General features: G+C 40.7%; 2 protein-coding genes across 3 annotated transcripts; one reads left to right on the top strand and one right to left on the bottom strand.

Moving 5' to 3' along the window:
* Positions 1-1785: 1785 nt before the first annotated feature.
* Positions 1786-7295, bottom strand: dnajb4 (DnaJ heat shock protein family (Hsp40) member B4). The gene is made up of 3 exons (XM_047590713.1): positions 6774-7295; positions 4792-5375; positions 1786-2729 (listed from the first exon to the last, which is right to left on the bottom strand). The coding sequence occupies exons 1-3, from the start codon at positions 6982-6984 to the stop codon at positions 2499-2501; spliced, it is 1026 nt and encodes a 341-aa protein (XP_047446669.1). The 5' UTR covers positions 6985-7295; the 3' UTR covers positions 1786-2498.
* Positions 7296-8697: 1402 nt separating this feature from the next.
* Positions 8698-13969, top strand: slc25a24l (solute carrier family 25 member 24, like). 2 transcript variants are annotated; one of them, XR_007113017.1, is made up of 10 exons: positions 8698-8994; positions 9093-9219; positions 9648-9735; positions 10205-10316; positions 11183-11341; positions 11475-11612; positions 11698-11821; positions 13074-13241; positions 13310-13448; positions 13538-13688. XR_007113017.1 is itself a non-coding variant. In XM_047588491.1 (10 exons), the coding sequence occupies exons 1-10, from the start codon at positions 8872-8874 to the stop codon at positions 13723-13725; spliced, it is 1353 nt and encodes a 450-aa protein (XP_047444447.1). In that variant the 5' UTR covers positions 8700-8871; the 3' UTR covers positions 13726-13969. The 2 variants fall into 2 exon arrangements, 1 of the variants encoding a protein (XP_047444447.1); XM_047588491.1 differs by having other exon boundaries at positions 8700-8994; positions 11698-11808; positions 13538-13969.
* Positions 13970-14236: the final 267 nt, after the last annotated feature.

The following is a 14236-nucleotide window of genomic DNA, read 5'->3' as shown; positions in this document are numbered from 1 at the left end:
TTAGAGGCCCAGAGCACCACAGAGCACAACCTGTAAAACAATTATAAGCTATAAGATGACATAACACAAACTTAATTATTGAATATTGACGCATTGTTTCGTACCTTTAGACGCTCAGAGCCTGGTTTATTGCACATGCAGAGGACTTAAATTGCATTGCACAGTGCAAAAAGCTAACACTAACCATTTAAACATCTGAGATAAAGGAGACAATAAATGGGAACATAAAACACTTAGTACGGGAGACTGAAGTAAGATGTGCGTTGCATAATGTGGCGGGTACAAAAGAAGATACAGAAGATGCCAATAAATGTTATAATGTTTGCATGTTAGTCTCTAAATCATCTTGTCTTCTGTATGCTTTGCTTGTTTCCTCAGTTTTTCAATGAGTAAATTCACTGAAATGTAAAAAAACAAACAAAAAACAATGAATATAAACAGAGAAAGACGTATATTAACAGCAGATATTAAGACATTTTGTGGCTTCAGAAACTCTTTGACAAAAAACTAAACCGATACCAGATATTCATATTTAATAAGAAACATTATAGACTTCAACTCTTTGTTTTTAGTATTTTTGCTTGTTTCCTTATAGCATATTGACACATACGAACACGCTTTAATCTGTAAATCATCTTGTTTTAAATATTTTTTGCTTGTTTCCAGTCTTATTCTGCGAGTTAGTTACTTAAAGTGGGAAAACAATAATGAAAAATGGAGAAAAACACAAATTAAAAGCAGATATTAACACATTTTGTTGCTTCAGAAACTCTAAATTCTTTAAATATTGTTCTAAGTATTCTAGCATCTGATTTTTTTGTGCATTCTTTATTTGACATGTAGAAAAAATAGTAATTTGACAAATATAGAAATGCTATAGACTTTAAATCTTTTTTTTTGTATTTTTGCTAGTTTAAGCATGTTTTTTTTATTATTGTTTTTAGTAATTTTGCTAATTTTCCATGAGTTGTTGGTGTTAATTATTAGCGTGGAAACAATCAGGGGAAATGGAGTGCCTAGTGTTATTTACAGCTATACATCACTATTATAATTTTGCATTCAGTATTAAGTTATTCAAATAATACACAGGTTCAAATATTCATTCTTTTTATTTCAAACATGTGCAACACCTCCACGGACCACCTAGGGGTGTTGAAGAAAGTGCTCTAAAGCTTTTAAATCTGAGTGTTTTTTAAGATTTTTGGTGTTTTTTTGTGTTAATTACTCAACACATTGAAACAAAAAATGACGTAAATCTGATTAAAACACGATCTCAACACCATGAACATGATGGGTCTGCAGTTTTCTGGATGGTTACCCTAAACGACATCCTCTCATCAGCGGGTGAGTCACGATTAGAAGAGCGTTCACGGTGTTTTCCCCACGTGAAAAAACTGACACTTTTCCAGTTCCCAAACAGTTTTACAACGTTTTTTTTTTGCAGAGAGGATCGCTGCCGGCTGCTGAACTCCCACATGAGCTGGAGCAGGTGTGTTTACTCTCCAGCCTCGATGGACGACAGTGACTCATCGCTCGCACAAATCTCAGCTCAACACATGCTGACGTACGTGCAAGAATTTCAGATGGATGGGTAGATGGATAGATAGATGGATGGATGGAGCTCCCCTTTTCGTGGGGCCCTGCCTCACGGTGAGTGATGTGGCGTCCCCTGGTGGGAAAATGTAAAGGCCTCTGTGTTGGCAGCTGAAATCGAGAGCAGCTGAGGGCAGACGGCTATATTTACACAGTCATATAGTTCCACCATTAGTAACTTAAAGCATTAAACTGAGTCAACATATTTTTAATTTGGCTCTTTGCACATCAGGAATTTAACCGTTTCAGTTTTACAACAGCAAAATATTCACATCTGACTATCAAAATAGAGGTTCATTTAAAGTTCATAGCTCCCCCTGGACTCTATGAACGACTCTATAAGCATTTAAAAAACAAACAACAAAAAAAAAACACGTGTTTATCATCTGCTCCCGTGACTGAAAGAGCTCACGATCAGTTCATGTGGAAATATTTATTTTTTAAAATTCAAGTTCAGTATCTTCACAGGTTAAAATCTCTACACACGTTTACGCCGGCTCATTCACACACACTCTCTTTGCTCTCGGCCACAAAGTCCAGCTCAGAAATCTTGTGTCTATTGGTGACGATATAAAGAGTTTGTAATGAAGTCTGAAGATCTGTGGGATTCTTTTCATTTTCTTTTTTTTTTTTGGCAACTCTAGACTCATTCACAGCCAAATATTTCCAACAAACAAAGATAACATGAAATGTGTACTTTCAGATATCAGCAATCCACAGAGTCTTGCACTTGTGTCGCCTTGGCAGCATGCACGGCATTTAAAAAAAGAAAAAAAAAACGAAGAGAAATAGCACTGGAGAGCTCAAAAATAGAAATTGCACATTCGTTGGTTGCAGGGGGGAGGGGGGGGGGGATCCATCTGTGAGCTGTCAGAGCTGTCCTCGTGTGTTTTGTGTGTTTGGTCCTAAGTAGGTAAGTGCCGTTTCAGGACGTCCTTGGCGTTGCCTGGCAACGTGTCGGGAAAGTTCACGTCGAACTCCACCACCAGGTCTCCTCTCTGCTCGGGGTTTTTGGGGAAGGGGAGGCCCTGCCCGGCGACAGTCTTTCTCATGCCGGGCTTGATGACGTCCGTGATCTTCATGTTGCACGTCTTCCCGTCTATCGTCGACACGGTAACGGAGCATCCGCACAGCGACTGGGGAGACAGGAGGAGAGAGGTGCGAGTGAGGAGAACAGCAACCCACGTGTGATCCACCGCGGCCAGAAATAACACATTAATCTGTTCACTGGCTGAGATATTTGCCATGAGGATATTTTTTTCCCGACACGTATTTATATCATTAATCTGCAAATATAAAACGATTACACAAATAATCACATGTTGTGCTATTGTAATCACAGCTTTATCTGATTTGATTTTCACAACAAATGATCCCGGCAGCAGGATATAATCAGGGGAAAGTCCATAAAATTCTGGATTATTAGTGAGGTCTGTTGAGAACATGTAACCTGATGCCTGTATATGATCACATAACATTTAATAAACTAAATGTGTCTATTTAGGATCTAGGATCATGTGAAACTCCAAGAGTGATTGTGGAAAGACATAAAACTCCCTAGTAACCGAAAGAAACCTTGAGAAGCTCATTTGACGGGAGAAGGGAGGACAAGAGGAGGAGGAGGTAGAGTGACTATAGCACTATAGTGGCATCAGTTTGGTATCTCATCACTGCAGTTTCCTTTATTTTTTATTTTTTTTGTCTTCAGCAAAATTATGTGTCAGTGTAAAATATCTGCAGGGTCGCCCCCTGGTTCAGATGGTGGCACAGACTAATTGCAGGGTTTGGGTGATTTAATCCCTGGCCAATCTCTAAAGGCTGGCCCAAGTGTCCATGTGCAAGGCACTGAACCGCTGAGGTAGAAAAGCTCAATATATGCTGATCAGGCATAACATTATGACCACTTTCCTAATACTGCGTAGGTCTCTCTTGCCTCCAAAACAGTTGTGACTCATCAGAGAATGGACATGTCCTATGGTGTCTAGAAAAGGATGTTGTTGGTGGGGGGGGGGGGGCTTTGGGTCCTATGTGTTGAAGGGAGGGGCCTCTGTGGATCATCCCACAGATGAGTGAATTTGAAGCCCAGGGCAACACCTTGTGCTGATCTTCTGTTTTTTTTTTTGAGTTGTTCCTAAACTGTTTGTGTGTGTCTGTGTCAGGCTTCATCCTGCTGCCATCAAGGAGTGTCATTGCTATGGGGTGGGGGTGTCTGGTCTGGTCTAGGTGGGTGCTACATGTCTCAGTAACATCCACATGAAAGAATTCCAAGTCCAAAAGTTTCCCAGCAGAACACTGAATTGTCACAAGATGGTTTAAGTGTTATTCACTTCTGCGGTCAATGTTGTGGCTGATTGGTGTATGTGCAGACCGTTTACCATCTGATATACGCTCCCATTGGCTTTGTATCGGTAGTAGAGTACAGGGTGCTCCAATTCCTGCATAACAAGACTTCTGCAGATGATGCACCACCATCAGCCATCTGCAGTTCTTCACTAAAGTGCACAGTTAACATTACTCCAAACATGTCTGACTCAGACTCTGAGCTTTTTATTTTTAAAGGGATTTCTCAGATTAGGCAGTCACTGAGCTAGTAGCTTTTGAATTTAACCAGACCTACACAGGAACACAAAGTAATCTTAACATCAGGTGAATGACATCAGCTCTCCAGAACTTTCAGCTACAACCTAAGTCCTCAGTTGTGGATTTCTAGTTGATCTATCTCTCGTCTTTCTCCATTGAGATGAGATGAAGAGCTCTGGAAGAGCTAAGAGGTCGAGTGTGTGATTGCTGACAGGAAAATGTATCGTTGCGATTGGAAGCTCATTAAAAGGACAGTTCAAATATGTTTTGATTTCTGTTGCGTGAGTCAGCCGGAGCTGATCTGCTGCTGTTTGCATACCGTTGCCGAGATGATGAAGAGCTGAGATCTAACGCTGAGTGCTGACAAGAGTGGGAGGAACTGTATAAGTACATCTTGCACCGTGTGCACGTGGGCGGCCGCCGGCTCTCCGCCCTCAACTGTGATACAGCTCAGATTTCTCAATCTTGATGATCCAGTTTGCATAAGTCAAACTGTTTGGTACTATGCTCATTTAGCACCTACAGTTTTATCGACAGTGACCAAGCTGGTCTCCATCTATCAGCCTCTATTAACACGACTGTGGTCAGAGTGTGTGACGTAACAGAAAAAGGCCTCACCTGTCGTAAGCTCACCCGAACAGGATACACAATGTTGGAGCCTTCCCGTCTAAAGTGAGGGTGTGGCTTGTCCTTGATGACGAAAACAATGTCAGCAGGAATGGTGCTGGGTGACTCGTCCCCCTCTCGCGGGAAAGTGATCTTGGTTCCCTCCTTCCAGCCGCGCTTGATCTCGATGGTGAGGATCTTGTCCTCGGCGCGCATGGTCCTGCCGTCCGGGTTTAGCCTTTTGCGGGAGATTTTCATCCTCTTGGTGCAGCCATGGAAGACCTCCTCCAGGGAGACCCTCAGTTCGTGGATGATCGCCGGGTCCTGCTTCCGGCGCTGCGGCCCCCCGGGGCCCCCGATGTGGCCGTCCCTGGGGAAGCCGTTCAGGTTGAAGTTGGTGAAGGAGCCGAAGGGGTCGTTCCCGTCCACCTCCATGTCCTCGTCGTCCCGTCCGTTCGCCTTGCGCCCGAAGAACATCTCGAAGGGGTTGGAGCCCCCGAAGAACGTGGCGAAGGTGGCGTGGGGGTCCCCGTGGAAGGTGTAGGTGAAGGTGGTGCCCTGTCCGTCTCCAGTGGGCCCACTTCCTCCCTTAAGACCTGGGGTGCAACAGAAATACCTAATTAGCCATCAACATTAGAAGGTGCATACACACACACGTTGTCCGGTTAAAGTCCTATTAAGTGTATACATGAGAGAAAATCAATTTCCAATTGAATTTCCTGGGTGTCTTAATCAGATAAGGAAAACTTAAGTTGTCCAGTTAAAGTCGGATTATGGCAATAATTTTTTTTTTTTTTTTTTTTTTTTTCAGGTGCATGTAAATGTACTGAGTGACATGTAGCCACATTAAATCAGAATATAAGTCGGATAACACAGCATTTCATTATGAGGACGTGTTTCCAGCAACAATGACAAAAAATGCATGATATACATCAATAGTCCAACCACCAATCAGAGCAATTTTATTGTAACAAACTCAACTCCATAGATGAATACATCTCTGTTTCTGTTCCATCCTCCACAAGTAATGTATCTGTGGGGGGAAGTTGGCTTCCGGACTAATTATAAAATCCACTTTGGCTTAAATTCCTTCAGTCATGACGCTAGATGCTAGAAAATCCCTGGCTAGCTAGCGAGACTGGTTTTATATTTGGAAAGGGCACTGGACTGAAAAGGCCAGAACTTGGCACCGAGTTGAGGTATCAAACAACTTCAAGACAGGAAAAGTTTGTCCAAGTTTGTTCAACAAAAAAGAACATTTTAAGAGACTCTACAGACAATCATATCCCTTTAGATATTTAAGAAACTTGGATTTAATCACTAATAAAGCACACAATTATAGTCGCTTTCGATTTTATGTCTTTAAGAGGTCATGGGACTTTTTTTCCCCCCTTTGCCTTGCTTTAATCTAAAAAGACATCCTCTCCCACTTACAGCTTTGTGTTAAATTTAGTGAACACCATCACACAGGCGCGTCTAGTACATTTTTTAAACTAAACTTTGTCCCAGTATCCATAAAAATCATTTATTTTTTGTTTGATTCTGTTTTTATTTATAAAAAAGGAATTAGAATAGATGATGGGTCTATTTTCTCTTCCACTTGGTTCCCATCCACAGACATCTGGATTGAAAATCCATTAATGTCCACACACTAATAAGCAACACTGAGCCCAGGAAAGCTGTTGGTGTGTTTTCATCATTTGTGCATAAATGTCTGATGCCCTTACTGTATAAGGGGCTTTTGACTGCAGCTATAGTGTAAAACAAGCTAATGCACAGAAACGCGGGCCCATGATCGGATGAACAGCTGTTTCCTGGGCCCTGCTGCTTTTCCCTGTTACAGTGTGTGACTTGAATTAAAGCCAGTTGTGTTTTACATCCATCCAGTGTTCTGTCCTCCAGCTTCACAGCGCTGCATTTAAAGCCAATAAAGAAATAAAATAAAACAAGTAAGAGGGGAAAAACAAAAGGGACGAAAAAAAAATACACATTACCTTCTTCTCCGTACTGATCATAAATTTCCCTCTTCTTCGGATCACTGAGGACTTCATATGCTTCGGCAATTTCCTTAAATTTCTCCTCGGCGGCTGCAGACTTGTTTTTGTCCGGATGCCATTTCAGCGCTTGTTTTCTGTAAGCTTTCTTTATGTCCTCGTCCGTGGCTCCTTTAGAGATGCCAAGCGTTTTATAGTAATCTTTGCCCATTGTTTTTAATTTTTTATTATTATTAGTAGTAAAATATCCGAGGAATAAAATTAAAAAATAAATAAATAAATAAAGGAGGTGGGAAGAGGTGGTAGACCGGCCTGGGTCTGGTCTGGTTTGGTTCTGGTCGACGGATGGTTGTCACAGCAGACTGATAAACACAAAGCGGCCGCAGACGGACACACGCTGCGGGATGAAGACCATTTAGAGGCGGTTAGTCAACGCCGTGGACCCCGTGTTATTTCTCCGTGACTGGACGACCCTCTTTAAATAGCCACAGCTCCCTCCCCTGCATCCACAGCCATCCACAGTCAAGTTAGACCCAATAGATAATTCTGCTTCCGGTGTGATTGAATTTACAAATGAGCTGCACAATTTCAACATGACGATTTAAAAGAGAGAGGACATCAAATCGAAACATTCTGAGCTCTGATATCAAGGTTATAACCTGATTTTTTTCATACTGAAATCAGAACAAGGAATCCAAAATATGAAACATATTTAACTTTCTTTATTAGACTCCTACATATTTTTCATACGATTTAAAAAAAATGTAGAAAATACTGTGTTTAAAACTTTATTTTATTTATTTATTTATTTTTTTTTTAAAAAACGGGTTTATTTGCTTTTGAATATTTTGCACTACAAATGAAAGCTTGTATTTTGAAATCGGACTTCCGGTGTACTTCGCTCATTCTCGACAATTTGAGCTGGAATCAAGCGGCTCTTTCTAGAAAGCCAGAGTTCGTCATTGGCTATTCAGGGGTCCTTTCCACATCATCCAGGTGAGACGTGGAAAAAAATATACATCTATACATATAAATAAACCAATCACGCTTTAATTTATAGACATGACGTCACGACCAAAACCTGACACCTGGATACGCACCCTTTCAAAATAAAATCAACAGCAAACTAAGGACCAAACGTGAATATTTGATACTTTTATGGACTACAACTCACTTTTTAATTTCATAAATATATAAATACTGAAGATGGGTCGCGTTACAAACTAAAAAAGATACAAACAGAGACATAAATGTTGACCTGAGTTGTCTCCAAACAGCGCTATTTGAAGTTAATGCATGTTAAATATGTTTTGAGTGTAATTCAACATGTGGAATCTTAGATTTGTAAGACTATTTGTTATTATTTTATATGAATCCCTATTATATAAAATGGTAATATACCATAAGCGGCTATTCTGAAGCTGAGGACAAATTTATTTCAATATTAAAGTTGAAATGTGCTGATGTGAATATGGGATGAATCTGACATGTTATAAGAGATTATTACAGGCCATTTCATTATTATTATTATTATTATTATTATTATTATTATTATTATTATTATTATTATCATCATTTTGTGGACTCACACACAATACAACACAATCTGATTAATACAGTAAAAACTTGTATTACAAACATGCAGCAAACCAGACACCAGTGGAGGCCGAGTAAAGGAGAGTGCGTGTGTTTTTCTACATTACGTCACACATTTAACCCTTTACTTATATTTCTGATGCATTAAAAATGACCCTACACTTAATTATCCCATTATTAAACCCCACAGTCAGTGCATCTCCGAACAGTCACCAGAGGCCACAACGATGATCGAGAGCGATGGTGGTTTCTCCTGCAGCCACAGCGCCACCTGCAGTCCAACAGGCGAAAAACGAGTTCCCATCTTCAGAGATAGGAGCTCTCTCTGTTTCACTGCATTGCCTCTGAGCTCTGGCGATGAGTCAGCTCGTGTGCAGGGCTGCAGGTCAATAGTCTCCGGTGATAACCGATGCATTAATCCGTCCGCTTTAAAGGGAAACACGGCGGTTTTAGCAGCAGCAACTTAGCATTTTGTATGTATATCTCTATATATGAGTGAATCATGGATCAGTTTCGTGGTCTATTTGACAAACTGGACCAAAACGAGGATGGCTTCATAACGGTGGCCGAGCTCCACGACGAGATGAGGAAGCATGGGATCCAATCAGCGGATAGCAAGGTTCAGGTAACAGATGTGTTGCATTTTAAAATCCTTTACTCATGTGCGCTTATCCAATTTAATTCACTCAAATTGTATATATATGTATGTATATATTTTTTTAGAATATCATTGATTCTTATGACAAAAACAAAGATGGCCTGCTGGATTATAAAGAGTTCCTCAGCTACATGATGGACAGAGAGAAGAAATGGAAAATTTACTTTCATGACCTTGACAGGAACAAGTGTGGTACGTCTACATTTTTCTACATTTCCCAAGAGAACTAATGATAAAATTCTACAATGTGCAATAGGCGTGCAGAATAAGAATACACACAATAAGCAGCAGCATGCAATGAGTTTTTCATCAGTTTTCAACCTGTTTCATGTCATTTAAACATCTAAATGAACGCAATGTTTAGTTATTTGGAAAGCGTGTTGCACAGTCCTGCCTTTCCTCCTTAAAAACTGTAACAGATCATAATTTTTCTGTCTTTAAAATGTGCATTTCAAGGTCAGACGGAAAAAGCTGTCTGGAGAACTTGAGATTTATTTATAGATCACAACACTGCAGTGCCTCAGTGACCCTTGCACTCACGCAGACGCCTTACATCACACGTTACGGGACGAGCCGGGGCCGTGTCTGTTTGTAACTCTGTGCATTTCTTTTCCGATCAGGGGAGATTGACCAGGACGACGTCATATGTTTGTTTAAGGAGTTAGGAGTGGTCATATCAAAGCCGAATGCAAAAAAAATAATACAAATGTAAGAGTTTTTTGCCCACTATGGACTCACTGTTCAACTTGAAGAAAGTTTCATTTGTCTGATAAAAAAAAATACATAACTTTTCATGTGGGTTTTAATTTAAGGTTTGGGTTGCCAGGTCTGAATCTCTATGTAAGACTTCTGTTCTTGTACAGATTAATTTGCCATTTTCTGGCTGAATCTGTACAAAATTGGACAAATCCGCTGCCTTCCATTAACAAAGGTTTTCACTTTGAAACAAACCATCACATCTGAGGTTTACAAAGGAGTGAGCGGATGTTTTGTGTCCTTCAGTCCTGGCCAACCTGACTTTCTTATATATCATATTAATAACAGATTACTACTGCTCTAGTCACTCATTAACACTTTGCATTGTGTGAGGTGACAAACTAACACAACAAAATAAATTCATAACATATGGCGTGTACTTAGCAAACAGAGTATTTGCTGTTGTGTTTTCTGACACCAGGATGGACAAGGACAGCTCCATGACGGTGGACTGGGGCGAGTTCCTGCACCACATCATCCTCAACCCCGTGGACAATATAGGAGAGCTGGTGTCCTCATGGAAACACAATCTGGTACGACCATCTATAAATAATAAATAAAAAAGTTACACTACTGGTCAAAAGTGTTAGAACACTCCAATATCTCTTTTTTTATTGAAATGTATACAGGTTAGTGTCTCATTTTACTCTGAAATGAAAGCATAGACCAAACTGAACATATTCTAAACGCTGGACTCATCACAGTAGCCATCTTTGTTTGATTTAACATGTGAACACACTTGTGTCATCCTCTCTTTCTAAAATAGAAATCAAATATTTTTCTTCACAGTTTTGTTGCACAAGTTCCCAGAAATGAGCCAATCACGAGGCTGCGTATTACATGCCGACTCTGTCAGGTTCCCCGCAATTGGCTGAGAGTCTATTCAGTCCCCAGGTGAAATCCAGAAGCAGTATTAGCAGAAGAGAAGCTAACAGTGCACGGTATATATACGGGTATGCTTACGTTTACGGCAGCTACACTGCCACCCTGGTGTTGCACATGTTCAAAATAAAAAAAATAATAATATTTGAACCTGTGTATCATTTGAATAGCTTAATATTAAATGCAAAATTATGATAATGATGTATATTTATAAATAGCATCAGGCTGAGTTTAATATAGATCACATATAGTAGGTTGGGGTCTCTACTTAATCTCTCCATCAGTTTGGGGTCCTTGGCCTGAAAAACGTCGAAGACCCCTGGTCTAGAGACGACTGGGTCGTCCACTCCATGTTTTCAAGCATTTCCACCGTGTTTTCATCCTGAGGTAGTTCTGGTTTAGCTTGGACTAAAGTTGTTGTAGGGTGAAGCTCTGTCCAATTATACCAGAGGATACTGACGTTGTTCTAAAACATCATAAGAGGAAATAAAATTTCTCATTTTTTGTCCTGCTGCAGGTTTTCGACGTGGGGGAAAGTCGTGCGATGCCCATCGAGTTCCCGGAGGAGGCTTCTGGCTTTGGTGCTTGGAGGACTTTTGTCCTGGCAGCAGGGCTGGCGGACGCTGTGTCCCGGACTGTGACAGCGCCAATAGACCGCCTTAAAACCCAGCTTCAGGTCTGTGTTGTTTTTGCTTGTTTGTTTTTTGTCATGAAGTGACTTCAGGAAAGAGTTTTTTTTATAAAAGTCTGTATTTAAACTCTTAGTTACACATATTTTTAGTCTAAGCTCTTTCCTCTGTGCTCCACAGGTTCAAGGATCCAAGGCCTTCTCTCAGGGCTTTCAGGAGATGAGGGCGGGTGGCGTGCGGTCCATGTGGCAGGGCAACGCCGTGAACGTGCTGAAAGGGACGCCGCAGTCAACCCTACAGTGTCTTATCTACGCCCAGGTGAGGCACAGCGTCTCTCCTAATTTGAATTATTTATCAGCGGTCTCTTGTCTCTAACTGAGAGGCATCGCTCTGCTCCGCACAGATGATGGTGTACACCCAGAACACGACTCGGGAGGCTCTGACGGTGCAGCAGCGCTTCGGCCTGGGCTGCGTCTCCGGAGCCGTTGCCCACGCCGCCTTCTACCCCTTAGAGGTATCAGTGGCAGGTCCGAGTGCTTTAACCTTTCTGTGTGTTTGGTCACAACACGTAAACATGATCACGTTTCAAATGTCACTGTGTTACTATCAAACACGCACACGAAGCCTTGGGTTCAGACTTTTTTTTATTGTCATTCAATCTATAAAACCATCTATAATCTCATGTCCAAGTCTGATTATATTTTGCATTAATTTGTAGCTGAAACATTGCCAACTGCACGTAGAACGACAAAGAAATTACTTTCTTGAGTTTTCTGCTTTCACACACTCTCTTTATTCATCATATTATTACAAAACACACAATACTCTTTGTTTATCCTCTGTTGTGTGTCTTTCTTGTATTTATTTACGTTTTTTCTTTTCCTTTCCCTCCTTTACATTCATATACTTCCTTCCAGACTCAATACACACCCACACAACACAGCACACCCTCACACACACAATACACAAACAAACCTCCCGTGTTTTGTAGATGTATTTGGGTATCCGTGTTCAATGCGATGAATAAATAAGTAGTACACTCACTAATAGAAATTTGTAAACATTTAGATTTTTTAATGATTTATAGAAATCATTTTAACCTCCTGACACCCTGCGTCCTCATATGGGGACATTAGGTTTTAGGTTAGTTGCATCTTATTCTGCTTCATTTAGACCTGTTGTCCTCATACGTGGACGTTTTAGTTCGCCGTCTAGTGGTAGCAAAGGGTCAATATGGACTTGTTTGAGGACATTGGGACTTTATTGTGTGCAATCGTGTCATTGCACAGCGATGTTCAGGTTCACCTCGGCAACATTGCTTTTTTTTTCAAAAACTACTTCCTTTTCCAAAATGATGCTTGTTTTTTATACGTCTTAGGTCGTATCTCCCCCGAGATATTGAAAATGCACTGCAAACAAAAGTTCAGGTCTCAGGAGGTTAACACACAGAGTATAACTTTGTAAAGAGAGTGTGCAGACATCAAACTGGGCGTTTCTTCCATAGCAGGTCATGTTTAGAGGCAGATTCTTGTTGATTTATAATGTGTGTTTCCACTGTAACAGTCCCATTGACAGAATGTTTCCACTCTTTTTACTCTTTTACTTTAGCAAAATCACGTCAGCATAAAACTGAAAACTTTAATGACTTTTCATCTAATCACATACAGTCATCAGTATTTGAATAAAACTTTATGCACCACTTGACCAAAACAATGAGAGATGTAAATATTTCATTATGGATTTACTTTGTTAACCTCTCTCCTCTGATCTGTGCCGCAGGTGTTGAAGGTGAGGCTGAACCTGCAGCAGGCCGGCACTTATCACGGCGTCGCGGCGTGCGCTCAGTCCATTTACAGACAAGAATCTTTGTCCTCCTTTTACAGAGGATTCAAGCCGAGCATCCTTTGCATGATCCCTTACGCGGGGGTGGAGTGTGCAGTTCATCAGGTGAGACAGAGCAACAGCGGAGAGCGTAGCTCGTGCTTTGAAAGGTGCTAATTTTCCTCTCGTTGCAGTCCATCATGAACTGGGCGCGGAGCGATCCTGCTTACAACAGCGACTCAAAGCTGTTTTTCTTTAGTTTTGTGGCATTTGCTTCTGCACAAATGACCAGTTACCCGCTGGCAGTGATCCGAACTCAGCAGCAGGCACAGGGTAACGTCCCTCGTTTCTTTTTAACACTCTTTAAATTGTATGAAGGAATCAGACATAACCTCTCGCTCACTGTTTAACTTGTTTTCCAGCTTTCAGGTCAGATTCTCGTCCATCCTCAGGTGTGTTACCGGGACTGATTGGGATATATGAAAGACATGGAATTAGAGGATATTATAGCGGCATGGGAGCCAGCTTCGTCAGGGCTATTCCATGTGCCTTGATTAACTACACCCTGACAAGAAAATTTGAAAGTCTGTGTTCTTCCATGGAGACTTGAGGAATGAAAAAACAAAATGCAAAAGACGTGACTTTGAATGTTAACTGTGACGTGAAACAGGATTTTATGCTGTTGTTTTCGACAGACAACATGAAACCAGCCTGTTTACAATAAAGCTGAATGCTGCACGGTTGCCTTCAAACACAAACTGTGACTAAGTACTAACTGGAAACTTGAGATGAGTAAATGAGGACATGTGTGGTAGAGTGGGTTGTAAAATAAAGTTTTATTTCAGAACAGAGGTCAGGCGGTTTCCATTTATCATTAACACTGTTCATGTGCTTATTTTATATGACTTGTGACAGGTCTGACTCTGTCTTACACCACTGTGTTTTACATAATTAAAATAAATCAAGGCACTGGCTTTTAATATACAACATTATAGTAGGGCAGCTAAATACAAAGGTTTAAGGGCTATAGCCTATTACATTATAAAGTAAACAATATTTATTTCAACTAACGTAAAACTGTAAAATAAAGTTAGAACATATAACCTAAAACATGCAAAACT

The sequence above is a fragment of the Mugil cephalus genome, chromosome 7, assembly GCF_022458985.1.
Source record: "Mugil cephalus isolate CIBA_MC_2020 chromosome 7, CIBA_Mcephalus_1.1, whole genome shotgun sequence".
Classification (NCBI taxonomy): Eukaryota; Metazoa; Chordata; class Actinopteri; order Mugiliformes; family Mugilidae; genus Mugil; species Mugil cephalus.
The sequence above is the reverse complement of the archived record's forward strand: the minus strand, read 5'-3'. Positions and strand labels throughout refer to the sequence as shown.

Coding starts and splice junctions, on each gene's coding strand:
- dnajb4 (XM_047590713.1), bottom strand. CDS start 6,984: ATGGGCAAAGATTACTATAAAACGCTTGGCATCTCTAAAGGAGCCACG. Junction 5,376..6,773: donor TGATCAGTACGGAGAAGAAG/GTAATGTGTATT, acceptor GTTGCACCCCAG/GTCTTAAGGGAGGAAGTGGG. Junction 2,730..4,791: donor TTCGGGTGAGCTTACGACAG/GTGAGGCCTTTT, acceptor CTGTCTCCCCAG/TCGCTGTGCGGATGCTCCGT.
- slc25a24l (XM_047588491.1), top strand. CDS start 8,872: ATGGATCAGTTTCGTGGTCTATTTGACAAACTGGACCAAAACGAGGAT. Junction 11,809..13,073: donor CCGCCTTCTACCCCTTAGAG/GTATCAGTGGCA, acceptor TCTGTGCCGCAG/GTGTTGAAGGTGAGGCTGAA. Junction 13,242..13,309: donor TGGAGTGTGCAGTTCATCAG/GTGAGACAGAGC, acceptor CTCTCGTTGCAG/TCCATCATGAACTGGGCGCG.